We start from the raw sequence: 26,963 nt of genomic DNA on the forward strand, positions 1-26,963 counted from the left end.
AAAGGCCAGAAGAGACCACCGGGACCACCTCCTCATTTCCAGATGAGGAAATAGAGCCCAGAGATGGTGAAGCCAGGGCACTGTGAGCACTGAAGAGCAGAGACAGAAACAAAAAACGGGACTTAAATATAATAAGAGGATTACAATGGATAAAATGGAAAGGGAGAAGAGAAATGTGAGGCGCTGTCCCTGAAGTCAGTGTCTAGACTAGATAATGTCTCCTTTCTCTTTACCAGGTCACAGAAGTTGTCGTGCTTCAGAGTGGGCTACTGCTGTGTTTCTGTGTACTGCTGTACACTCTGTACCTACTGGAAATGATAAGCATCTGGTCCGCACTGAGGCCTGACTGTGTGTCTAAAGGTGGTAAATGTGAAATAAACTTAATAAACCAGATAATAAACACCCTGGTCTCAACTCTGTAAAAATACACATGTGCATACTGACAAAGACTAGCCGCTAACAAAAAGTAATAAAATGTTTGGTATCGTACGTGAGTCAGATCTTCTGTTTAAGTGCGACACAAAAATTTAAATGGAGAAAATAATGCCTTTGGAATTTTCTTCTGTGGGCATTCATACAGGGCTTTATAATGTGAAGAGAAAAACCAGACATGGAACTTAAAACCTAAGACCTCAGTACAACCAGGAGGTCTAAGGACGCGGTGACAATCTCATGTTGGGATGTCTGTGTTTGAGTCAGTTCACGTCAGACTGCGGGCGGAGCGCGGCAGCCTCCGGCGGGCGGCCTGACACAGTGCGTCCGACCCCGCAACACACCTGCTCGGGGTTACATCAGCCACGGCGGTGGCAGCGGTTCAAGGCCGGTGAGAAGCCACAGAGCAGGGAAAGAACCACCCTTATTAACTGAGAGAAAAACTGGTCGGACTCGATCAAGCAGAACATTAGAGTGTGATGTCAACCTACTCTTGGGTACAGTTTCAAAGAGGCTCCAGGAACAGTTCCTGGAGTTCTCTTTCCTGGTGGTTGACTTTTCTGAGGCACGAGAGCACCGCACGGAAGGCTTGTTGTGAATGCACGCAAATGGCCAAAATACCTGAACGTCAGTCTCTCTTCATGTGTTCATTAGGTATCTTCCTAGTTCTCTTTCAAGGTTCTTCCCTGGACCCTAAACCTTAACGCTAGTGCTTTGTGTGCCTTTCAGTAAGCAGTATTACCATTCATTGAGTCCTGTAGGTTTATTGTTTCACTGTGTACAGATGAGGAGTAGCTGATGGTCTGGAAAAATGTTGCCCTCCTAGGTTCTCTGTGTTTGTAAACTTGGATCCTCAATGTTGGTTTAGCTTGGCTTGGTCAGGCCCTAAGAAAAACTGGCTTATGCATCCCAAACTCATGTGAGTCTGATTCGTATCAGAAAATTGATTTAGTCATTTACAATGAGAAACACAGCAGCAAGTGGCGCAATGCTTATGTTGGGCTCTCTGAGGTTTCTCTTCCCACAAAGGAAACCAAGAGAAGATGAGAAGTCTGTTCATGTGTGAGCTTAAGTTATTGGGACCAGGAGAGTGTCTGAGAGAGATGTATTTACAAACTGATCTGCCTAGAATTCCGTGATTCCCCTGCAATGTCTACTCTCTGAGGGCCCAACTCACGCCTTACCGGTTCTCTGAGCCTTCTGCCCAGGGGCTTAGGGAAAAATTAATCACCTGACCAGGCTACTATAACTTTTATACCTCTGTTATAGCACCAGTCCCTTGTATTCTAGCAGCTCTTTGATGTACCTGTCTCCCCTGCTGTTTCAATAACTGGAATAAGGACTCCCTTATCCATTTTTGTTTCCTCAATGCCTAGCACATAATAAGTGCTCAGTGCAGGGTTGTTGAATGAATGAGTGAGTGAGTGAATGAAAGTAGTTCTTTCTCCATCTATCCTGATGACCTTTCTAAACTGGGTTCTTTTAAATGAATGTGGCTAGATACTAAGAATAATTGAGAGAGGGAGATTGAGGGAGAGAAAATCTTATTCCCTCACTGTAAGAGACTAATCCAAACCTTACACCATGGGGAACTCGTGAAAGCCAGTCTTAGGCAATATTCAATGTTTTAGGCTTTCATCCAGCTTCATCTGCTTATCCAATCCTTCTGTATTATTTCCTGGCCTAACCTAAGGCCATGGCTTATGTATACCTTAGCCTGCCTCTTTGTTTTAGTGAACAACTTGACAGCTACACAAGCTTATTGATTTGGATTGTCCTAATTCACCTTCACCCATCTTCTCTGCTCTCTTCGTCTCTCTGCTAATCCCCAGGGTACTTTAGATCCTTACTTCTTAGAGGACCAGCAGCATCAACTTCATCTCTGAACTTGTTAGAAATGCAAAAACTCAGGCCTCAGAACTTTTGAATCAGAATCTGAATTCTAACAAGACCCTCAAGTGAGCTGTATGCACAATGAAGTTGGATAAGCTCCGACTTACAGCTTTATGATGATCGTTGCTCCTGGATTCCTGGGTTTCCTTTCTATCTTGTCTCCTGGTATTCTCAAGACATTAACATCCATTGTGTTAGTTATTTATGTCTATGTTAAAAATCACCCCAACTTATTGGGTTATAAAAGCAAATATTTATTATCTCACAGTTTCTGGGCAAGACTTATCTGGATCCTTTGGCCAAGAGTTTCACAAAGCTGCCATCAAGGTGTCAGCAGGGTTGCATCATCTAAGGCTTGGCTGGGGAGGGGCCATTCCAATCTCACTCATATGATTGTTGACAGGCCTCATGACTTCCTGGGCCGTTGACTAGGCCCTCCCTCAGTTCCTTGCCTTGTTGGTCTCTATGGGGCATCTCCCAGCACGGCAGCTGGCTTCATAGAGCAAACAAGTGGAAAAGCAGGAGAAGACAGGCAAGATGGAAGCCAGAGATTTTTTGTAAACTCATCTCAGAGGTGACAGCCTATTATTTTTGCCTTATTTCATTTATTAGAAGGAAGTCACAAGGTCCAGTCTACACTCCAGGGGAAGGGCTTATACAAAGGTGTGTAACAGCAAGTGGGGATCTTTGAGGGTTATCTTAGAGGCTGCCTACTAATTCCATCTTCATTTTCATGTAATAACGGGCAGACCAGTTTCTACTTTAGTTGAAGATCTGTATGGCCATTCCTGGGAGCTCAATACCACTTGGAACTTTATGTTCTCCAAACTTTCACCCTGTGTGCTTCCTGTTTTGACTACAACTTGTCATTCCCTCTACTTGCCTTACATCTTCCCTCCGTTCCACCATCTTTCACAGCAAACATGACTTCCTATCCCTTTCAGCCCTTCTTGTTTTAGTCTATTATTAACACACTTCCTGTCATACTCAAAGCCCCATGCAGGGGGCCTCTTATGAGTGGCTAGTTAGGTATGGCCTTACTAAAAAACCTAGGAACACTCACACTCACTTGTTTGATTTGTGGGATTGTCACCTTTCCTTCCTCTACTTCAGGGGAAATCTAGCATTCTCTAGCTTTTTCTTCCATATCCAGGTTGATGAACATGCCCGAAGGGAATCATAAAATTGTGCTGATTGAGTTTGCTATAAATGGATGCTATCTAAGTTCATCTGCTTAACACCCTTCTTTCAGAATGCATCTCAACAGAATTTACCCAGCAGCATTTCCAGAACATTTTCATATTCCTCAAGTGCCCAAACCCACCTTCACTATTCTTGGTGAATACCCTTAGCCTTCTCCAGGGGAAGGCCCATTCCCCAGCCTGACTGTCTCTACTTTAGAATGCTCTCTTCACTCACTATTTTTTGTCCCTCTTGTCTGAGAGGAATAGGCAGTGATCTTCTTTTCTGGGCCTAAACTCTTCATGTGTCATTCCATCCCATCCCACTTTGACTTTGCTCCATCACTTCCTCTCTCTCTACTGCCTTCTTCCCTTCAGCTTACATACATTTGTCTGCAGTAAAAGCAACCTTGACTCAGTGCCTCAAGATACTACTTCATCACTTTCTTTCTACTGCTTAGCTTATTTTTAATTTTGTTATAATTTTCAAATATACAGAAAAGTAGAATACCACAGTAGATACCAAAATATTTGCACCTAGTCATTGGTGAAATTGTTCATATTTGCTTCATCATTCTTTTCCTGGAGTCTTCTTAATTAATTGTAGACATCATGCACTTTGCCCCTAATTAGTTTAGGATGCATCTCTTAAAAAATAATATCATTATTACAATTAACAAAACAATAATAATGCCTTCATATCATGTGACAGACCATATTCAGATTTTCCCAGTGATCTCAAAAAATGAGTTCTACCACTGTTTTTTTAAAGCCAGGATTCAATTTAAGACCATGCATTGCTTAGATTGTCTGCGGCTTAATTCTCTTTTGATTTCAACAGTGCTCCCCTCCCTCTTTTTTATGTCATTGAACTGTTTTAGAGACTAGACCCATAGTCCCTAGTTAATGTCCTACCTTCTAGATTTGCCTGATTTTTTTTTGGTGTCATTTAACATATTCACCTACCCCTGTATTTACTGTAAACTGGAGATGATATATAAAGGCTGATTTCAATTAAAGTTTCAAGTTAAACATTTTTGTCAGTGCTTTATATTGCCTCACATTTTAGGCACATTACCTCTGATTGTCCCACTTTTAGTGATGCTAACATTAATTACCGAGTTAAGGTGGCAACAGCCAGATCTCCCCACTAACTTACTTTTACTCACTTGCAACTAGCAAATACTTTGGCACTATGTAATGCTAAGAATTTTTAAGACTCTGATATTTCTTTCTCTTATCCCATTCTCTAATTCTTCTTACCCCACTAGAATGAAATCGGGGGAAGTCAGCAGTGACCTCCTTATCATTCAAACCAAGAGGCTTTGGCTTTTAATGAAGATAGAACTGAAAGTGAAGATGGAAGTCCCTGCTCCTTCCCCTCCAAAAGCCAAAGCAAAGGTTTTGGAGGCCAAGAAGACTGTGCTGAAAGGCATCCACAGCTATGAAGACAGAGAAGATCTCAATGTCATCCATTTTCCAAAGACCCAGGATTCACTGCAGCTCAGAAAGCAGCCCACAATTCTCAGGGGAGCCCCCCTACGATTAACCAGCTTGACCTCTAGGCCATCGTGAGGGTCACCTGACCACTGAGTTGGCCAGGGGGAAGACAGAAGACAACAGTATTTGTTCACTGTGGATGTCAAGTCAGCAAGCACCAGATCAAACAGGCTGTGAAGGGGCTCTGTCACACTGATGTGGCCAAGGTCAACATCCTCATCAGGCTTGGTGGACAGAAGAAGGCATATGTTCCTGGTTCCTGATTATGATGTTTCCCCCCCATTTTTCAAGAAGTGTCCTACCTCAAACACTTCTTCCTCTAATTATTTACATCTTTATTGAATGTTTTTCTTTATCTGGCCCTAAATAGGGTCAGGATTCTATTCTTGGTCTTCAACTTTGTCTCTAGACTGCACTTTAATAGTCTTCTCTACTAACACAGCTCAGTCAGATTGCTAAAAAAATCTACATCTTTAGCCTGACATTCTATAACTTGTTGACATTTCTACCTAGGGTCCCATCCTGTATAACTTAAACTCAATCGGCATAAAAGTGAAATCATCTTTCTTTGAACCTCCTTCCTTCCAATATAGGAGTTTTGATTAATTCAGTGTTCATGTTCACACTGTTATGCTCATGTAAATATTGTTCACTGCTGAGACATATAGTGTATTATGATCACATAGACTTTTATAGGAGAATTCTGTTACTTACCTTGTTGTTTGATTTTGTTTTCTATGTATCATGATTAATCCTTTTCTTCTCCCCAGAGCTGTAAAATTCCTCTCTGTATAGTTAAATACATCAGGTCATCAATCAATTAGTTTCAGAGATTTACCCCCCACCTTTAAAAAGCCCTGCTGGAGGCCCCATCCTCCTGTGACTGGCTGCTCTCTAGGCCTGTAGCACAGCTGGCCACCTGTGACTTCTGGTAATTCCCTTTTCTTCTCTCCTGTGCAGGATCCTCCTTTTCCTGGACTCCATGCATGCCGCTTCCCTGGTTTCTTCCATTGTTTCGTTGGAATACTTCCTCCAATAGCTCCCTAGCGTGAACGTAAGTTTTTTGAGATCTTGCATATCTAAAATTTTTAAATTTTACCTTTGCACATTTGGGAGTTTATATAGAATTCTATCTAGATTGAAAATCCACTTTGCCAACAATTTGGAATTTACTGTTTCATTACCTCCTAACCTCTGTGAGAAAGCTAATGGCATTCTGTTTCTCCTTCCTGCATGATCTGTTTTAGTCTTCTAGAATATTTTAGGACTTTATGTCAATTAATTCTTGTGAATTTTCTTTATGTGTTTATATGTTCTTTATGTGTTTATGTGTTTGGTCAACCTCTCCAGATAGTAAACATCCCTTATCCAGTCATGGTTCATTAAAGAAAACAGCAGCCAACGTAGATATATATGTTTTTTAATCAGAAAGAGATTTGATTCAAGTGCTAAGGAGCTTCCAAATTTATGGGAAGGACTTAAAAAGAAGACAAGGCTAGGCTTCCAGGGGGCTCAGATATGAAACAGGCTACAGTACCTGTGTTCCAAGCCTCATGAAGCCACCATGGCCATGCTGACTCAGAGGATCAAGAAGATGGCCTCTACCCCCAATTTCCACCTTCCAGATCTAATGCAAATATATTTCATTTTGAGAATCTAATTCATATCCTGAAAACCAAATGTAAAGAAGTGTGGAATTTTTTTTTTTTTTTTTACTTCCCAGGTAGCCTCTGCACACTGGAAGGATTAGAATAGTTGTTGATCAAGGCAGTCCACAGTAGGGCAAGGGCAGTGAAGTGGAACTGGAGCTCTGACTATTCCCTGTACCCAAGACTTCTAGGGTTCTGTGGCAGAAATCACGGTGCTTCTCCTAGGCTTCCTACGTTACATGCACATTGCTGAATGGACAAGGCGAAACCTGACAATTACTCCTCCATACGCTTTCACTTCCTGAGATTGTGTAGCTATCTCATTTACTGTTACCTTGTTTTACATTCTGTTGGACTTATTGGTGTGTAATTTTCTTAATTCATATTTTTATTAGAGTTTTGGGAGAAAGAAGAGATAAATATATTTTCAGATCCACTAGATAATTCTCAAAGTTTGTTCCACAGACACACTTCAGTGATAGGATATTCTCCCATGTCCCTGTGTGGAGGATTAGGGTGACATTGAGATATATGAGAATACCCAAGTGCAGGAATTAATCATTTTTAAAACTCCCTAGGTAATTCTGTTAAACTCTACCAAGACCACCAGTTGGTATCAGTTACCCATGGCTGTATACCATGTTATTCTATAACTTAATGGCTGAAAACAACAAACATTGTCTCACAAACAACAAATATATCTCACAATGTCTGTGGGTCAGCAATCTGGAATGGGATTAGCTGGGTGTCTGTGGCTCAGGGTCTCTCTTAAGGATGAAATCAAGCTGTTGGGTAGGGCTACTGTCTTCTCAAGGGTTTACTGAGAGAGAATCTGCCTGCAAACTCATTTCCATGGCTGTTGCAAGCCTTAGTCCTCACTAGCTATGGGCCTCAGATGTCAGTTCCTTGTCATATGGACCTCTCAATAAGGGTGCTCATGACATGCAGCTAATGGTTCAAGAGAGAGAAGGCATGAATGAGCCCCCAAGACAGAAACTACAGTCTTTTTATAACTTAATCTTGGAGGTGAAAGTCCATCACTTCTGCATTATTCTCTATTCTTTAGAAGTGAGTTAGTAAATCCAGTCCACTCTCAAGGGGAGGAGATTACACAAAGACATGAGTATTAAGAACTGGGATCATTGGGGACCACTTTAGAAGCTGCCTGTCATATCCAAATGCATCAATACTTCCCTCCAGTTGAAAAATCACTTTCTGTTTCTGCTTGTCTGCTTTTGACCTTTCTGAAGTAATACTCCTTACTTCTACCAACTTAGATCAGATGCAAACCATCTCCTCCTCGGAGATAGATAGAATCTTAACTGATGGTGTTAAAATAGAAGCAATATAGCAGAGAGTTAAAGTACAGCTTTTGGAGAAAAAGAGACCTGGATTTGAAGGATGTCTCCAGTATTTCTCTGCTATACAACTTCATGAAATGATATGTTCTCTCTGAAGTTCAGTTTTCTATCCTAAAATATTAGGATTGTAAGACCTACCTAATAGAGTTACTGTAAGATGAAATGAAATAATGCATATGAAGCAGTTAACATAATTGCATTTTCTTAATAAATATATATGCCTCCAGATGCCCTTTCCAAACCAATTTGTATTATCACTACCAGTTTACTCCTCCATACCACTTTTGTCAAATTATTCCCATATCAAAACCTATTAATTGAATTTAAAACTCCATAGCACCCTTTTCAAGATTCTTCAGCATATAGGCTCAACCTTCCTATTTACCCTTCTCTCCCTGTTCTTCCCTGTGTTTATTCTGTGCTTCAGTCCACCTCTACTGGATGCCCTTTCTGAACCTTCCTTATGCTCTTTACCACCATATATTATTATTAGTGAGCTTTTTCCTGTGTGTGCCCACAGAAACTTCAGTCATCTTCTAAAATATATTTGAAATTCCACCTTTTTCCTAGAAATATCCCTGCCTACCTCAGTCAGAAGCAATCCCTTTCTGGCCTGATTTCCCAGGAGACTTACTGTACCACCTTTTGATATTGTTTTTCTTGAGCAAATGAATGTGGCACTCGATCATCATTAAGTGTTTTCTTTGAAACTAGATTCCAAACTCCAGGGGGCAGAGTTCATGTCTTATATGTCCTTCTGTCCTCTATAGTGCCCCGTACACTATCTGATAAATTAAAGAGTGATCAGTGACATGGGTGAGTAGAGGGGGTAAATAATGGGCAAGGAAATATGCTACAGAACGACAAACAGGATAATCCAAAAAATAATTCCAGAAACTCATTCTGAGTTGTCTGGAAATGAGCTGACTGGACCATGGCCCTTCCATCTCACCAGCCAGAGGAGCTGCACTCAAATCCAGCTTCCCATATGTGCCTGTCAATTTCCTATTTGCTCTCAGATGCATCTCCCACCCCGTCCCTGCTCTGTGTGGTATCACAGGGAGGATCATCTTCCAGGCTCCTTTGCCCTTTGGCTTTTAGGTAGTTTTAGATAGTTTTCATGTGTTGTTTGGCTGAAGTTCACTCATTTTTACTGCTGTAAATTATCCCATGTATGCAAGTGCCAAATTTATGTGTTTATTCTATCAATAATGGGTATTTGAGTTTCTGGTTTGGGGCTATTACTAATAATGCTGACATGAACATTCTCTTGTATTTCTTTTGTAAAAAGACAGGTTAGAACTTATTTCTTGTGTTTATATGTAGGATTAGAATTGCTGGGTAAAGGGTATGCATATTTTTAGTATTTACTAGATATTTCAAATCTCCAAAGCTGTACCAGCAGTGCATGAGCGTTCCTGGTGCTCTATATCCTTACCAGAGCTTGGTATTGTCAGACTTTTAAAATGTGTTTAATCTGATGGTTACACAAAGATATCTCATTGTGCTTAATTCACTGATTACTGGCAAAGCTGGATCCCTTTTCTTAGGTTTATTGATTATGTGTTTATTCTGTGAAGTAATTATTCATATCCTTGGCTAACTTTTCAGTTGGTTGTTTTTATATTTCCTTTGATGTGTAGAAGTACTTTATATATTCTGGGTATTACACTTTGTTAGCTACACTGATTCCCTAAAAAAGTATTTAGTAAGCACTTACTATGCTCAGAAGATACAGCAGTGAACAAGACAGACCAAAAAAGCTCTTATTAATGAAACACACATTCTAGTATAGGGAGAGAAACAATAGATACAATAAATAAGAAAAGTGTGTGTGGAATGTTAAAACTGACATACTCTGTGATAAATGCTATAGAGAGAAATAAAGCAAGGAAAGTTTGTCATTTAAAGTAGGGTGGTGTTTGAAGGTCTTGCTAAGAAGGTGACATCTGAGTAAAACCCTGAAGGGGGTAAGGACACAGGCCTTAGGGGTATTTGTTGGAAAAGCATCTCAGGTGGAGAGAACAACACAGACAAATCCTTGCAGTTGGAGCGTAAGCAGTGCAGTGTGTTCAAGCAGCATCAAGGAAGCAAGTACAGCTAAAGGTGAGTGAGAAAAATGAGTCATAAGAGATGAGATTTGAGCAGTAAGATGGGGAAGCTTGTGTGTGCTGAACGTAAGGGATTCAACTTTTACTCTCAGTGAGGTGGGAAGCCATTTGAGGAAAGGAAAGATTTGAGCAAAAGAGGGACACAGTCTGACTTACTGTTTTAAAAGACACACTCTGGGGTACAAGGGCAGAAATAAACTGAGTGGTTTTCCAAATAATCCAGGTGAAAGATAATGGCAGCTTGCACTAAGGTAATACTGATTATCAAAAGTGATTGGGGAACATTAAAAGATAACCTGTGAGTAACTATGACCCAGCTGAGATTGGGTAGTTATTGATGAATTTTTGTTTTCCTACTCTAGAAGAATTTTATCTAGTAATGCTTAGGAGCTGAGACTGGATGGAGAAAGCAAAGGTGACTGACCTATTGGTGGTGATTGGTATGGCCAAAACAGTAAATAGGCAAAAAAAGAAAAAAGAAAGTGGCTTGGGCTAAGGTGGTACCAGTGAAGATGTTGGGAAGTTTTCAGATACCAGATTTATTGTGAAAGTAGAGCTATGAAGATTTGTTGATAAACTGGGCAGTAGTTTTGAAGTAAGGATCTAACTCTTTTCCTCCAAATACCTAAACATTTGTCCTCACATCATTTGTCAAATTATTTATTAGATAGCCCATTTCTGCCACTCCTACCTTTTAAACAGCCTTCAAATCTATCTTATTCTTTGTATTCCTACTGCTATGGCCCTAGTTTAGGTCACTGCCATCCTGCCAGCTTTCAGCTAGATTGCTGCCATTTCCTCTTATCTCTTTCTTCGTGAGAGCATATATGAAACCCCTTAGACAAACTGCAGTCAAAATAGCCTTTGTGTAAGACAGCACTGATCATGTTACTCCCTGTATGTCTTCCCTCAAGATGAAATACAAACTGTTTAATGAGGTTTACCATTATATCAGCTTCTATAGCTTCATCTCTTACCATTTATCCTCCTCAGCCTCATCTCTACTCTCCTTCCACAAAGGCATTTAGCTTCCTTAAAAATGCCATACTCTGCCTCATTTTCAGGGCACATACTGTTCTTTGCCTCTGCTCTGCCCCATAGATCTTTGATGACTAACTCATCTGTCCTGCAGGTTTCACTATGAGGTCAAATCTTCCAGCAAGCCTTTTGGAATCTTCCTTGAGCCAAGATTGGGTGCTTCTCCTATATGATACTTTCTGCATTACAACATTAATTATACAGAATCACAATTTCTTATTTACTTTCCTCTTTACTTTCTTTCTTGACTATAAGCCAGTAGAGGGAATTATGTATTCTGCCTCTGAATTCCCAGCACCTAGCATGTAATAGGTTTCTACAAATATTTTTTAAATGCCATAAAAAAATTATCAACTGTATGGTATGTGGTATACACTGTGCTGGGCTATTGGGTACAGAGAGATAAGAAAGACAAGATCACTCCCTTACATCTTTTATGTTAGGGGAAAGACAGACAGTAAACCAAATAGATAGATAAAGCAATTGCAACTTGTGATAGGAAGAATAAAAATATTTGGCTGTGATTAGGAAGAATAGAGGGTTCTAATTAGGAAAGACGGCCAAGAAATTCTGCCTTGAAGAATTGACATTTAAGCTAAGGACTAAAGAACAAGAAGGAGCCAATTACATGAAAATGTGAAAGAGCATTACAAGCAGAAAGAAAAGCATGTGCAAAAATTCTGAAACAGGAAAGAGGCTGCCGTGTTCTAGGAACTTGGACTGCAGAGTTGTAAGCTGTGGGATAAAGTGCACGGCATGAAGTTGGAGGCCTCAGGCAGATAGCCAGGTCATGCAGTGTCTTTTCGGCCATAGCCAGGCACTTGGATTTGTTCTAACAGACTGGAAAATCACAGAAAGGTTATAAGGGTTTTCAGGAGAATGTCATGCCCCAATCACATTTTAAGAGTCCACTCTGGCTGTGTTGATAATAGAATGTACAGTTACCATGGAAGTAGAGGGAACACTTTGAAAGCTATTGCAGTAATCCAGAAAAGAGAATGATGGCTTCAACTAGCATAGTCACAAATGGGGATGAGGATAAGTGAATGAATTCAAGCTACATTTTGAAGGTAGAACAATTTGGACCTGCTGATGGATTGACTATGAAGGATAAGGGAAAGGGAAGAGAATAGGGTGACTCCCAGGCTGCTGACTTCAGTGACCCAGTGAGGAGTGTTACCATCTTTAGAGACAGGGACAGTGGGGAGGAATGGCTTGGGGAGGACACAAAAAACATTCTGTTTTGACTATGTTGTTTGAAGGCTTTGTGTGATATAATGAGTTGTAAGAAATAGATATTTCCCAGGTGTATTTGGTCTTCACTCACAGTTTCGGAAACTCTTCAGAGCCTTAAAGGTGAAATGGGTGTCTTGTCATGTTTCTGAGAGACTTTTGGATGCCTACCCCAAGGGTGGGGGCTGGAGGTTGAGTCAGCCAATGGCCAATGATTTAGTCAATCCTGACTATGCAATGAAACCCTCACAAAAACATGGGAAGAGCATAGTTTCCTCTTGCATCCTGCTTCTCAGTTGGGGAGAGAACCAGAATGCTTCCACATGCCACTGAGCCAGGCCCCAAACTCCATGAGGACAGAAGATCCTTTATTTGGGACCTTGCCCTATATATCTTTTCATCTGGCTGTTAACTTGTATCCTTTGTTAAAGTGGTAAACTAAGTGTTTTCCTGAGTTCTGTGAGCCACTCTAGCCAATTAATAGAACCTAAGGGGGAGGACATGGAACCTCCTATCTGTAGGTGGTTGGTCAGAAGCCCAGGGAACTGCCTGGGACTTGCCACTGGAGTGCCGGTGGAGCTCAGTCTCTCAGGAAGGAGCCCTTAACCTGGGGAATCTGGTGCTGTCTCTGGGCAGGTAGCATCAGACTTGAGTTCTTGGACACCCTGCTGGTGGTGGGGAATTTCTTGGTGGTGTGTGTGGGAACACCCTCCCCCTCCCCCCCCCACATCTTGGAATCGGGTCCAGGAACCCAAAAGGAGTTAACTGCTGTGTGGAAAAAACAGTCTGTGAGATAATAAAGTAGAGATGTCACATTAGCAGTTTGAATATATTAATCTGGGACTTAGATGAAAGGTCTGGTCTTGAAATACAAATGTAGGTGTCCTTTGCAAGAAGCTTTAGGGAATGGATGAGCTCCTCAAAGAACAGTCTGTGTGGGGAAGAGAAGGTGGTATTTAGAAGCCAAGATCTAAGCCCTAGATCAGTTACTATAGGAGTCCCTTCTCCCAGTCCTTCTGCCTGTACTGAGCGAGGAAATATATGTATGCTTACACATAAATATGTATCAAAATACATACATTCATGTACAAGTATATATACACACACATTTGCATCTATATTTATTTCTGTGTCTATCTACCTATAAAGGAAACCTAGAGTTCACATTGACATGTTCCATTCCAATATGTTACTACAAGGCTCATTCTAGCTTTCCTCCATCTGTATTTATCTTGCTCTTCTGTCGCAATGAGAAACTTGACTTGTTTCATCCTCAATATTCTACTAATTTGCTTGATCTGTCCATGTACAGCCCATCTCCTGATACTCTTAAACTGCCACCATGCTAGAATACCTTCCTTGGGAAGGCCTGGGCCTCCTGAGTAGTTCATTTTCTTTATTTAGGTTCTGTACATGTTTTATTATGTACATTTTTGGGACTTTGCTTTGTTGCTCTTTTGAAATAGTGCTATTTAAATAAGTACACTTTCTGCTCATAACATATTTGAAAAGGTTACATTTTTTTTTTTACATTTGTCAATCTGAAAGGAATTGTTATTTCACTATTTTTATTGGTTATTAGTGACAGAACATTTTTCAAATGTTTATTAGCCACTTTTACATACATTTCTGTAAATTGTATGAATCCTTTGTTTTTCTACAGAAATCCTAGTGCTTTTTTTAAAAAAGGAACCTCTTGAGTTGTTTATAAATTCAGGAGAATAATTGCTTGTTTGTTGCAAGTGTTTCCCAAGTTAACTAGTTGTTTAAAAATTTTTTTTTAATTTACAGAATTAAAATTTTTACATGGACAAATATGTTGATCTTTTACTAATTATTTTTGAGCTTCAGATTGCCTTCTCTCTCCAGAGGTCAGATACTCATCTATACTTTTTATTTTTGTTGAAGATTTAAAAAATTTTACATTTTTAGAAATTTTAGAAACTTTTCTATCATGTTAAACATCTTTAGAAATATTTTTTTCCCCATGTTAATTGAAAGTTTTTTTTATTGAAGTGTCATTGATGTACAGCCTTATATTGGTTTCAAATATACAACACAGTGGTTCAGCAGTTACCCATATTATTAGCTCTTCACCCCCACTAGTGCCATTATTATCTGTTAACACAGAAAGATGTTACAGAATCATTGGCCATATTCCCCATTCTATTCTACTATCCCTGTAGCCAACTTATATTATGATTGAGAATTTTTTATGCCCCTTTATTCTCTTCACCCTCCCCATCCACCCATCCCAAGAAATGTTGTTAAACATTTCTTTGTCCATCTGGAACTTGTTTTATTTTTATTCAGTCTGTAGAAAATTCTAATACTAAGAATATTAATCTTTTCAAAGTTGTCACCAATATTTCCCTCAGCATTTTATTTTCCATTTAAATCATCTTATTTTGATTTTTGACATGTAGAAGTTTCCATTTTTTTGTAATTAAATTTACTAATCTTTAGTGACTCCTCCCCTTGCTTTTAAGCTTAGAAAGAGACCTCCCCTATCCAGATATTTAATAAACGTAACACTTATATTTTCTTTTTTCTCTCCCCATCTCTCTCCTCCTCCTTTTTTCCCCCTCCATCTTCTCTTTTTACCTTAAGATTTGCCTTAAGGCCAGCTTTAAGTAAAATGAATCACTTTGGTCTCCTGGGGGTCTTGCAGACCCAGAAAAACGGGATTGGGATGGATTTCTCTACAAGGTAACCCCTCTCTTTCCCTCCTACATGAAAAGGAGTTCAGTGTCAAGCTCCCAGGAAGTGTATGTACCTCTGACAATTCATACACTGCTAATGTGAAAGGTGGCCTTTACATATTCTGTATATCAATTTAGCCATTTATATGGAGAGAATGAAAAAAAAAATGACCTAGTTTTGGTCAGATGCTGCTTGTTTCTCCTCACACCATGGGGTTCTGTTCTGTGTCATTTCCTTTGAAGTCAGTGGGAACCCTGTGCAGGATGGCCACGTGAACACCAGCCTCCATACATGAAGGTGAGAACTGCCATTACGATAAACTATTCAGCAGTGTGGTGGAGGGAACCTTGGTTTCACACACTTGGTGGCTACCCTGCAGATCCCACTGTCTGTGAGGGCTTTGTTCGACTGGAGCAAACAAGAACTTTTTGAATCTTGACATACAGGGGCTCATTCAGTAGAGCATCCCCTGTTATGAGAGGAGGCACAGTGCTGGGCAGGCATTGCAGTTTTTAGCCAGCACACTGAGGGCATTGCTCTCACATTCTCTCCATCTGTAAAGAGACTGTTTTCAAGACCCCAAAATGGTTTTCTATAGATTGGAGAAACATGTAAATACTTTGGGGGGCATATATAGTGGGGGACAAACTGCAGTCATGTCAAAGAAGCCAGGCCTTTTCAGTATGAAAAAAGAATTCTTTGCAAATTTTAGGTGATGTTGGTGAAAAGCAGAGCTTATAATAGAAACAATGAGAGAAACTTTGATGCAGAGATAGTATTGGAAATGAAAAAGAATCATCTACATTTGCTTTCTATATCAGGAGCATTATTTTGGTAATTAGCCCACAGATACTTTCTCCCTCTCCTCCCTTCACAATGAGTCACGCACCATTTTAGGAACCCGTATCACATGGTTTCAGGTGGTTATTCTACAAACAGAATGAACAGAGGTCAAAGAGCAAATTGCCCAAACTGATGGGTGATTTTGTTCCCATGCATTCCATCCCCTGACTTTGAAATAGCAATGTCTCCTTACTGATTCCTTCATCATATCATTCTGCTCCTGTCTCCAAGCCCTTGCTCAGGCTGTAGCATATCCCCAGCTTCAAGGTGCCTCACTTCCAAGGCTCCGTTTTAGAGCAGGACAGCAGCATTTTGTATTTGTAATTTCTCCTATTGGATAGCATGGGAGTGGAGTAGCATTTTTTGCTTATAATTTTGAGTTCTGTTACAGAAAACTTGTATGAACTTCTGCATAGAGATCATCATCAAGGGAGGGAATATAGATGGAAGAAAAGAGAAAACACTGAGTTCTGGAGTACTCCAAAAATAAGAGATTGGGGAGGAGAGAATATTTGGGAGATCACTTTGCAATAGTACATGGGAGCAGCATTATTTTTTGAAATAATAGTTATATTGTAATATAATAGCTATGAACTATTCTGGTGTGTAAATATGCCCTAATTTACATAAACAGTCCTCTACATAAACAGCTTCTTAATTGTTCCTTCTGCTCTCAGTTTATCCTTACTCCAATCTGTTCTACATTCTGCTTAGGTTAACCTTGGATTAATTTTAGTTATTTGTGCCTGGTTGAAAAGTGGAAAACAGGGGAAGTACAATATATTATATTTATATGATGAAATGTAGTGCAGTTATTATTTTTAATAAGAAGATACTGGCAAAAGATGTTGAGTGAATAAGGCATAATCCTAATATGTGCACAAATGCACACACACACAGATATGTGACCAGAAAAAGATGCTACAAATTTATCCATCAGAAATGTAACATGGATAGTGGGTTTTGGTGACTTTTATTTTATTTTTTTTATGTTTTTCTGTGTTTTGCAAATTTCCTTCATGAAAAGTAAAGTTTTTTGTAAGAAATGTACTTTAATTCTGATGTCTTACAGTCAGGAAACCAGCTTTGATTCTTTATTGCCTAGAAAGATAATGTACAAATATCTTAATTGAGTAGTCAAGACACTTCAGACTAGAGGCCCAATCTGCCTACCCAACCTCTTCGTTTCAGCTAAAAGGATCTGCTCACGGTCTTTTGGTTGTGCTGTGTACTTGTATACTCTTTTGAAAACTGGGTTCCTTTTTATTTCCCTCCTTTCCCTATAATTTCTACAAATTCTTTAAGACGCTATTTAAATTCTACTTCTTATTTGGTCCTCAGACCATGGATGATGGAAAAGGTCTCCAAGGATTAGTAGCTGTGTTATTCATTCAGCATTTACCCCAGGATGCTTTGCATTATTAGGCTCTTTTTCTATAAGTCTATATATAACTTGTCACTCCAACTGGCATCTTGATTCTTAGAGGACACTTTCTGTGAGTAGAGTTCTTGATATCCTGACCCCCCTGCCTTATTCACAGTGTGTCGCAAATATTTGCAGTGTTCAGATCTAGGGTTATTTCAAATAGATATACATATATATATATATATATATATATATATATATTTGATCTCTCTTTACGTATATGTTTGTATCTTGTAAATGCTTTGACTTTATTGAAGGAATAATAAAATTTCAGCAGTTAATTTCCTATAATGGAAACATTTAAAATACATGTAATTATAAACTATTGCTTAAGCATTCTTTCTTTGGTCAGGAAAGATCACTGATCTCTCTTCAGGGAATGTTCTCTTCTTTCTGTCTCCTGAAAGACAATGTAGCTTTCCTTTTCCTCTTTATTGCCTGGTCCCGAATATAATCTCCACATATGTCCTATCTTTGTAAGTGAAATACTTCTTGTCTTAGTGGAAGTCAGCTCCCGAATGAATTTCTGTTGGTTCAGAAAGCAACTTGAGGTTTCTGCCTTTGGCGCAATTCGATTTCCTTGGCGTCTTTCCACAGTCACCATTTAGATTGCTCCTGGTCGGCAGGATTTCTTTCTATCATATACTCTGTGGAGGTTAGAAAAGAACTGTATTACACTGGCTTGAAACTGTGTTGGAAAATGAAATTTGGAAAATGTGTTGGAAAAGGAAGCTTTTGAAACTCAAATTGTACTCGAGTTGGACCTCTGGTAGTACCTTTATACATGAGTAGTTCTTAGTGGAGTAAAATGGCAGATACGGTGAAAGTTCCTTCTTATTTGGATTGTCATTGAGTAAATATCACAATGTGTAAAATCACTTACATAAATAAAGCAGTTGTAAGACAAGATGATTATAATTATTTTCTAAAAAATATGGGTACATATATATACTTATAATGCAGGCTTGGATTAAGATCTTTAAAAAGGTCCTAAGCACTTGAAGAGTTTATAGTGCATATGAAATAATGCCTTTTATTTACATGAAGATTAAAACCATGTTACAATTAAGTAAGTCTCAATAAATTCTGAATTTTTATATCTTTGCATTTATAAAAATGTCAAATTCTTTAAAAAATTATTTTTGGTTCTGTTTTGCTGGTGCTTTAAGTACATACTTCATCTGCCTTTTGGGTAATTCAGTTTTGTTTATATGGATGTAAATACACCAATAAAGGTCTGGAAAGGAGCATCCAGATCATTAACAGTGGTTACACATGTGCAGAGGAGCAGGCTGGGGAATGGAGAACATTGCCCTTTTCCATTTTACACCCATATTTTCCCCTAATCATCTGTTACCAAAATGTAGTTAGTCATTAACGTTATGCATAATCATTAAAGACAGACAAACACACTGCAGAAGTAAAATGCCTCACCTTTTCTTTTTTCTATTGAAGTTTAACATTAAAATTGCTTTTATTTTATAAACATTAACATAATCCAGACAGTGTTGTCAATCCAGTCCAAATTGAGTGTATTGATTTTTCTTTCTCTTTCGTCCAATAACATGGTTAGACAGCTGCCTGCTATTAGGTTTTTTCAGATGTTGTTGCTGGTCATCATCACTGTTAACATTCATTGACCTCTTACAATCTGCCAGGCACTGGTACAGAGCTCTATATGTCTTAATTTGTTGAACTCTCACAACAGTCTTGTGAGTTGTGTATTATTATTACAGTTATTTTATAGATAAAGAAATAGAGGTTGGAGTAAGGAATCAGAGGCTGGAGAGGATAAAATGTCTTGCGTGAGCTGGGTCACACAGCCAGCAAGTGATGGACCTGAGATGTGTCTCTGGCAGACTGACTTCAGACTCTGTATAGGAAAGAGAAAGGGAGTGGAGCTAGTCTGGTTGTGGTTTAAGATTTGTACTATATTTCATAGTTGGCATATACACTTGTAATTGGGAAGTGACCGAAGGCATCTGGGTCCAGTTGATGTGTTGGTTGAAAATTACTATTATTATGAGGATGATTATTATAGTATTTAGTAATTATGTAGTGCTTTATACTTCAAAGAACTGTGCTTTATAATCATTTATTAGTTATGTCTCACAACATCTCTATGATATAAAGATGCACTTATGATGAATATTTTACAGAAAGAGAAACCGAGGTAGAGTAAGATGGTCTACATCCTCAATGAAAAAGTGAAGGTGGATTGAATGCATCCTCTTAAATTCCTGAGACTTGCTAAGTGGCTCAATCTGGACAAAAGAAGTTTAAATTTTTTACCCTTTGAAAGGAGAGTGTTAGTTCCCATACTTTTTCTTGATATTTAATTAAAAATTAAATGTAAAATATGCTAACATTTGATGACTGTTCCCTTTTAGGTCCTCTGTTTTTGAGTTTTTACTGCATTTGTGCCAATGTGACATTTTTGCTTAAATTCAACTTTGCTATCTCCCATTTCTCCATACAAGCACAATTTACTACAAATACGGTTTCCATTGTCAATATTATATTGCCTCAGATAGCTTCCATTGTCTTTAAAAGATGCCTTTTGTTCAGCACATACATAGGACTTGTCATGATAACTTACCATGGAAACAAACTTTGTGCAAGAATTATTTTGGAATTAAAGGAAGTCTTGGATGTCTGGAAGTTTGTACACTTCAAAATGGAAGATTATAAACCTATCAATATGACCTGGGGTTGGGGAGAGCAAAGGTGGGGATGAGAAGGAGCTGTGTGGGTTTATTACAGCACCTTATAAAAGGCCTGATAGAGATACACACACTCTTCTATAAATCTGGAGTCTCTTTGAGTTGAGAGGCAGTCATAGCCATAGCACATGGGAAAGGCTCAATAAATATTAATTTAGTGGTTAAGAGCATGGCTGTGGAGACAGACTGCCTGGGTTCTAATCCTGGCTCCATTACTTGCTAGCTACCTGAACTAGCTGGGCTTGTGTTTCTTCATTGGGGTGGTGTTGGGGGATCCCACTCCATAAAGTTAGTCATGAATGAAAATTATTCAAATAGTTGCTGTTATTTGTCTTTTCTATTTTCAAGGCAGGTGACAAAACATCAGCTACAATGCCATTAAAGTGTTGGTGTTAATGGTATTTGTAACTGGATGTCTGCACTTGCGTGGGTTGTTTAGAAATGGTACAACATAGTACCCCACAATATTCTACCCCAGAAAAACAATTTAAAATGTATAAACGACTTAAAACATAACATATGGGAATAAACAATTATGAACACACGTAAAATCTATAAGGCAAAATTCTATACTTGTTTCTTCAAAACATTCATATGACCTCCCAAGCAGTGGCTCCAGACTCAGTGCCTACCATGAAGATTTCACATGTGAGTGAGGCCAACTCATTTACTACCTCAATATACAGCTGCATCTGAGCTAAAGACACTGACAGCTTGTGGGATGTACCCCTAGTCAGCCAACGTGTCTATGGTTTTAAGAGACATCAGCTACTGGGAGTTTGATTTGACACGATGTTTCCCAATTTAAACATTTTGGCTCAATTTATTTCTTGGTACAAAAGTCTGTGGGTCAAACAACATACTTGAGAGCCATTTGTCAAATCTCTGCCAATTATATTAGGACATATACTAATACATTGCGCTTTTATTCAGTTCAGCAAACACTTTTCAAGCACTTGCGGAGTCAGGGATGAAAGGTGAGGAAGACAGAATATGACAAATTCTTCATGAAACTCGCAAGTCTTGTGGAGAGACTGGCAATAATGTTATAGCAGAGAGTGGAAAATGCCACAGAAGAGTGTGGAGCCCAGGATTTAAGCTAAGTATTCGATCAGGCCTACATGAAAATGAACAAAAACGAACCCCATTATTTAAAAGCAAGACAAATGGTGGACACCCAAGTAGATGGCTCTTTTGTCTAACAAAACCCCTTAATGGATTTTTAGGGTGGGACCTATGCACAGACAGGGCTGCAGCCTTGCACAATTACAGGGGGATCATTCCTCTTGTGGTCTTTGCAATTGGCACCCCTTTGAGCACCATTCAGGTTGTATTCTTTGTGAATGATACCCCCTGGAATTGTGTAACCCGGTAATTCAACAAAGATAGGCCAGGAGCCAGGCCTGAGAGGACTGAAAGCTAAATCCTTCCACATAATAAAGTAAGAGGAATTTTAAGTGTTTGCCTAGTGGTTGGAGCCATGAGGTTGGAGGGGTTGCCTCTAATGGGGAGAAGAAAGGGTTTGGAGTAAAGTTCTCTAGGATGAGGACTGGCCAGCAATTTGGCGACAACCTGGAGCCTATGAACATGGTGAGAGATTCCCTGTAATTTTTGAAAGAGACACATCAAGTCCTCTGTAATCTTTAACTTAATGAGACTCTGACAAATGAAGTCAAACAACTTTTTCTTTGGCATCAAGTATAGCCTTTGAACCTGTTATATGTGAATCAGGAGATAATCAGGAAAGAGTCAATGCTCAGTCTTCATGTAGCAACCTTTGGCTAAACATACAATACCGTAATAACTTGCCTTGTTTATGTTTCTTTTTTAAAACTCAAAGCACTTATCCTTTTTCTTTCCTCATTTGTTCTAACATTCCAGTGTGGGAGGGGCAGATTATGATAACATTATTGATAGATGGAGAAATTGAAATAGAGATTAAATCGCTTACTCAATGTTGCATAGTTTGGGTGTTGGAGCCCACACAGGATTTTTGTTCTCCAAGCTCCTGCCACGAAGTAGAGAGTTCATGAGTTTTGGAATTAGAGGAATCTTTGTTTGAACATTCCTGATTTCTGCCTCTTAATAAGAAGGTGGCCTTAAATCAATTAGGTTACCTAAGTCTCAGTTTTTCTCTTCTGTAAAATTAAGATCACAAAACCTCATAGTAGTGTAATGAAGATTAATTTAGAAAGTGCTCGTAAGGCCCTGGCAGAGTGGTTCTTGAATAGGATTAATTCCACCCCCCAACTCAGTATTATCTGATTAAATTTCAGTGCAAACTTGAAGTAATCATAAAAGAATCCTCTATGAATACTAATATTTTTCAGGCCTCATGTCCCAGTGAGAGCAAAACATGAATAAAATTGCTTTAATACATCATTTAATTCAATTAGAAGAAATTTAGCTTTGGTAGAATTATTTTTGCTGAGGATAATTAAAAAAAAGAAGAATATGAGGAAGACAAGGTAGAAGAGCACAGTGGTTCTAAAACTGGGGACTATCAGATTCATCTGCAAGGCCTGTTAAAACAGATCGCTGGGCCCACCACCCCAGAGTTTCTGATTCACAAGGTCTTGAGTGGGGCCTAATAACTTGCCCTTGTAATAAATTCACAAATGATGTTGATGCTGCTAGGCCCGGGAATACACTTCAGAGAAGCCCTAGTAATGGTAAGTAAAATTCTAGGGATGAGGCCCAGCAATCTGTGTTTTAGTAAGACACCCAGGTGTCTGTGATGCATTGTCAAGTTGAAATCCACTGGCGTACTGGTGAAAAGCATCTGAGACAGACCAGAGTCAAGTCCTAGCTGCATGGATTACTAGTTAAGATGATCACATTCGATGACAAACCACTAGCACATCTGTGTCCCCAAGGAGGCCTGAGAATGCCTTGATTCAGGATGCGTCTCACTGTCCATCCTCTAAGCTCTTTGGTGGAAAGAGAAGTTAGTGAGTCCTGTCCAGCCAGGCTTGGATTTTTACTACTCCACACTTTGGGGCATGAAAGACTGCTTAAATTTGGGTACTAGGGAAGTATTTACAAACACTTCTGTGATCACAAAAAATAAACAAGACAGTGCTGTAAGTAAAGCCAATAGCAAAGGCATTGTTTTGTCTTAAATTCATAATAATGGATTCTGAACCATTTCCATTTCCTTTGCCTTTCTTAGTAGAAAACTTAAAAAAATCTTCCTCCAGTCTTAAGGGATGCTTGTAAATTTGTTTTGCAGAGAATATGCATGTTAAGAGGCTTTTCATCTCCTGTATCTGGCCTCAGACACAGAATCTGCTTTTGATGTTGGATGCTGTCTTGTCAAAGGGTTTCAGCTCCGGGGCAAGTTCGCTATGGATTTGTTGTGACCAAGGAAAATGAAAGCAAAACGTTCTTGGGGTGAAAGGGTTATACCCAACTTTATTTCCAGGTGGCAGGTCAGTCACTAAAATCCCTTTCACTCAGAGCAAGTCTGCATGCAGCAAGCCAGTCTCTGCCTCTGGGCCCCTCTGTCCGCACAGCTGTCCCGCACAGCCATCCTCCGGGCCTCTATGCACAGTTGTCCTGCACGGCCGTCCTCTGGGCCTCTGTCCTTGGTGCTGCCCATTCCAACCTTGCAGCCTTGCCACCATGTCGTGCCCAGAGTACTGGGCAGAGCTCTTTTTATAGAGTCAACAGCCATGTATTGCCCACAGGTGTGCAGTGAGCTCGTCAACCAGGGCCAGGTGAGAATCCTGGCCACAGGAACTCTCATTTTATCCACAAATGCCTTCCTGATATAGTGGCTGAGGAATAATCCTTTTTTCCCCCTTTTCCTGCCTAGCATCTGACTCTCTGGGTCCTCATACTGTCTCAGCTCACAGTGTCACAAATATCCATGTTGGCCCCAGGACATTCTTTGTCTCATTTACCCTCATTTTTCCCATTACAAAAACTTCTACTCTTTATTTCCTTAACTAACATTTTCTGTCACCATTTGCTAATCCACATGTTTCCAAATTACCCCACTGGAGTGACTCCATTAGAAGAGAAATTGTTCCTACTTATGATGAGGTATGAGAATTGTTGACTCTTACCCAGTGCTACATTGGTACTAGGTACACTGAAGTGTTTATCATGCATTTACATTGAATCCCTATATCCATCCAGAGATGATTTTATATATGTATATATACACACACACATATCAAATATATCACAAATGAGGAAGCTGAGGCTTAGAGAGGTAAAGCAATTTACCCAAAGTTAGAAAGTAAAAGTAAATAAGCGGATCCAGGCGATAAGCTGCCAGAATCCCAAGCTCTTGGCCTCTGTTGAAATCCCAACTGATGATGGAATGTAAGAATATAATTTGGTTCCTGCCCTCAAAGAACTTTAAATGTTGTTAGTAGTAGATCAGGATTTATATACACAACAGGAGTTAAAATAAAATCAAGAACCAATCTTTGTGGTATTGGGTTTGGTACCTTTGATTGGTTTCCTCTACAAGATGTAGATCATAATACCAACCTCAAGTGGTTTGCGGATGATTAACTGAGTTAAACACCCGAAGCGTTTAAAACTCTGCTTATTACGTAGTAAGAGTTCAATAAATGTTAACAATCATAATTTTTAAAGGAGGACTACTGGGGTGGGGAGAGAACACTGGAGAGTCGGGAAGCCGGGTGTGAGCCCTGGGCCTTTGCACCTAAATCTCGAGCCTCGGTTTTCCCGTCTGTAAACCTAGGTGGCTGGAGCGGAACAAGTCGGAGACCAATAGCATTGCTCGGCGTCAGGGACCAAGGGGCGGCGAGGAAGAAAGGTTAGCGACGAGACCGGGGGCGGCAGTGCGAGCGCAGCGCGCGAAAGGCCCCGCCCCTTCCTGGCCGCGCCGGGGAGGCCCTGGCCACAGCCGCCCGCAAGCAGTTCCGCTGCCGGAACGCTTCCCTGCCCCGTTCGCCCTGAAGTGCTTTCCCAAGGTTCGGGCCGGAGAGAGGTCTTGTAGGCGCAGCCGCCGAGGCCGTCGGCGCCGAGTAGGGTCTCCCACCCGGGTCAGAGCTGGGTGTCCGCGCCCTGCCCCCTCCCAGCACCCAGGCCGACGGTGAGTAGCCGGGGGAGCGGACCGGGACGGCCGCGGGCCGCGTCGGGGCTGGCGCTCTCGGGCCCCCGCTGCCCACTCGGGGATGCGGGCTCGGCTGTCGGGGTTCGGGGAAAGGGGTTGTCGACCGCGGAGCCGTTCGCCGAGCCCGACCGGCGGGGAGGAGCGGGCGGCGGGGCCATGGGGTGGGCGGGGCGGAGCCGGGATGGGGGCTCTCGCTCGGAGCTGCTGTTGCTCTTGGGACTCAAGAGGGCGGCTGGGCTGGGCCTCGGTTCCTCTGTCCCCCTCATTTCTGCTCCCCCAGAATCTTAGCTCTGCTTCCCGGATTCGGTTTCCTGTGTCCATCCTGGGGTTGGACACCAGACTCAGTCTTGGGTCCCAGTTCCTGACTTTTGCGTCCTGTAGGTCTGTCCCGGGCCTCAGTAATTAGTCCAGGTTCCAGGGGTGTCGTCTCCTGAAGTCCGAGGGCGGGGCTATATGAGTAGATACAGAGGTTCTCTTGCAAATCTTTTCATCCAGACCCGATTAGGGACTGCCTGCGATCAATTTGGGAGTGCGCTTGGGAGTGGTTCTGGATACGGAGGTCCGTGTGGTACCAGCGAGACTCTCAGGATCGTTGTTCACTGGAGAACTTGCTCAAGCTGTTGTTGAAGTCACTTCTTAACAAAACAAGTTGCTTGAGGAAAATATGTAGTTAAGATAAGTTCCTTTATTTTCCTGCAGACATTTAAAAAAATACTGTTCTCTAATTTGCATTCTTAATTCTTGTGGTTCTCTGAAGTCACAGTTGAATCATGAGTTCAGTCTGCGGTTGTTGCACGAATTGATTGCAGAGGGTTGGAAGAATACCACTTTTTCCCGAAGTTTGTATATACTTTCCTATTTGGAACTGTCATTCTCCTTAACTTTTACAGAAGAATTGTTCTTGGTAACTCCAAAGAGGCTGCAGAAGTTCACACAGGTGGGCAGAGATGTTTTATGTTGTCTTTTTTAACTTATATTTTGAGGTGTTTACTCGGGTAAATTGAGAATTTTCTAGAGGAAAAAGTGATGCAGGTAGTTATTTTTTAGTATGCAAATTTTAGGTAATTAAATGCTGAAATGTTTGTCGGGTTCTCCATATTGAATAGTGATTTTAAAGTTGTCATAAGGGAAGGCAGTTACTGCAGCTTGTGACTGTAGATGATCAGTGTTTTTGCAGTGTAAAGTGTACACAAATCACCTTTGTGAGACCAGTGATACTTCCTGCACTTCTCTTGTGCTTTTATGAGTACTTACACTGTAGGTTTTGGGTACTTACCTCATTCCCTCCCCTCCCATCACTGGAAAGGGAGGTAATACCATGAACTAGGGAAAATAGACTGAAATGACAAGTTCAGTGAGATCTCCTATGTAAAAGAAAATTTCTTTCAAGGATATTAATTTCAAGGTATCAGTTAATTGTAAACAGGCAAAGGGTGGATGATTTTTAAAGTCCCTGGAAAAAACTTTGGAGGGATGATTAGTTGCCTGGCCTTTAGATTTAGATAGAAACTGCAAATTCTTAGTCATTGAAAGTGCTTATTTGTTTAGAGCATACAGTTGGAATATTGGAATTGAGAGAATCTGGAGAAGGAGTCAGGGTAGATAATGGTTAAGGATCTGTACTCAAGGTACAACGTAATATGTTTTGTTGGGAATTATTTCAAGAATTATTTCCAGAGAAGAAAAAGGCTATTGGGGAAAATCAGATACCCCTAGGCATTGCAAATTTTATTGTTCAGATCAGTTCAGTAGATACTGAATATTTGCATCGTGAA

At 40.3% G+C, this 26,963-nt stretch overlaps 1 protein-coding gene across 1 annotated transcript in view; it reads left to right on the top strand.

Annotated features, from left to right (window-relative positions):
• Window positions 1-4,865: 4,865 nt before the first annotated feature.
• The window catches only part of LOC130679258 (uncharacterized), a 70,281-nt gene continuing 48,183 nt past the window's right edge, over window positions 4,866-26,963 (top strand). Inside the window, exons 1-2 of the mRNA XM_057487881.1 lie at window positions 4,866-5,077; window positions 24,814-25,167. Of these exons, the coding sequence (XP_057343864.1) occupies window positions 4,866-5,077; window positions 24,814-25,167 (566 nt within the window). The remainder of the gene's footprint in view (window positions 5,078-24,813; window positions 25,168-26,963) is intronic.

This window comes from Manis pentadactyla, chromosome 10 (assembly GCF_030020395.1).
Source record: "Manis pentadactyla isolate mManPen7 chromosome 10, mManPen7.hap1, whole genome shotgun sequence".
Taxonomy (NCBI): domain Eukaryota; kingdom Metazoa; phylum Chordata; class Mammalia; order Pholidota; family Manidae; genus Manis; species Manis pentadactyla.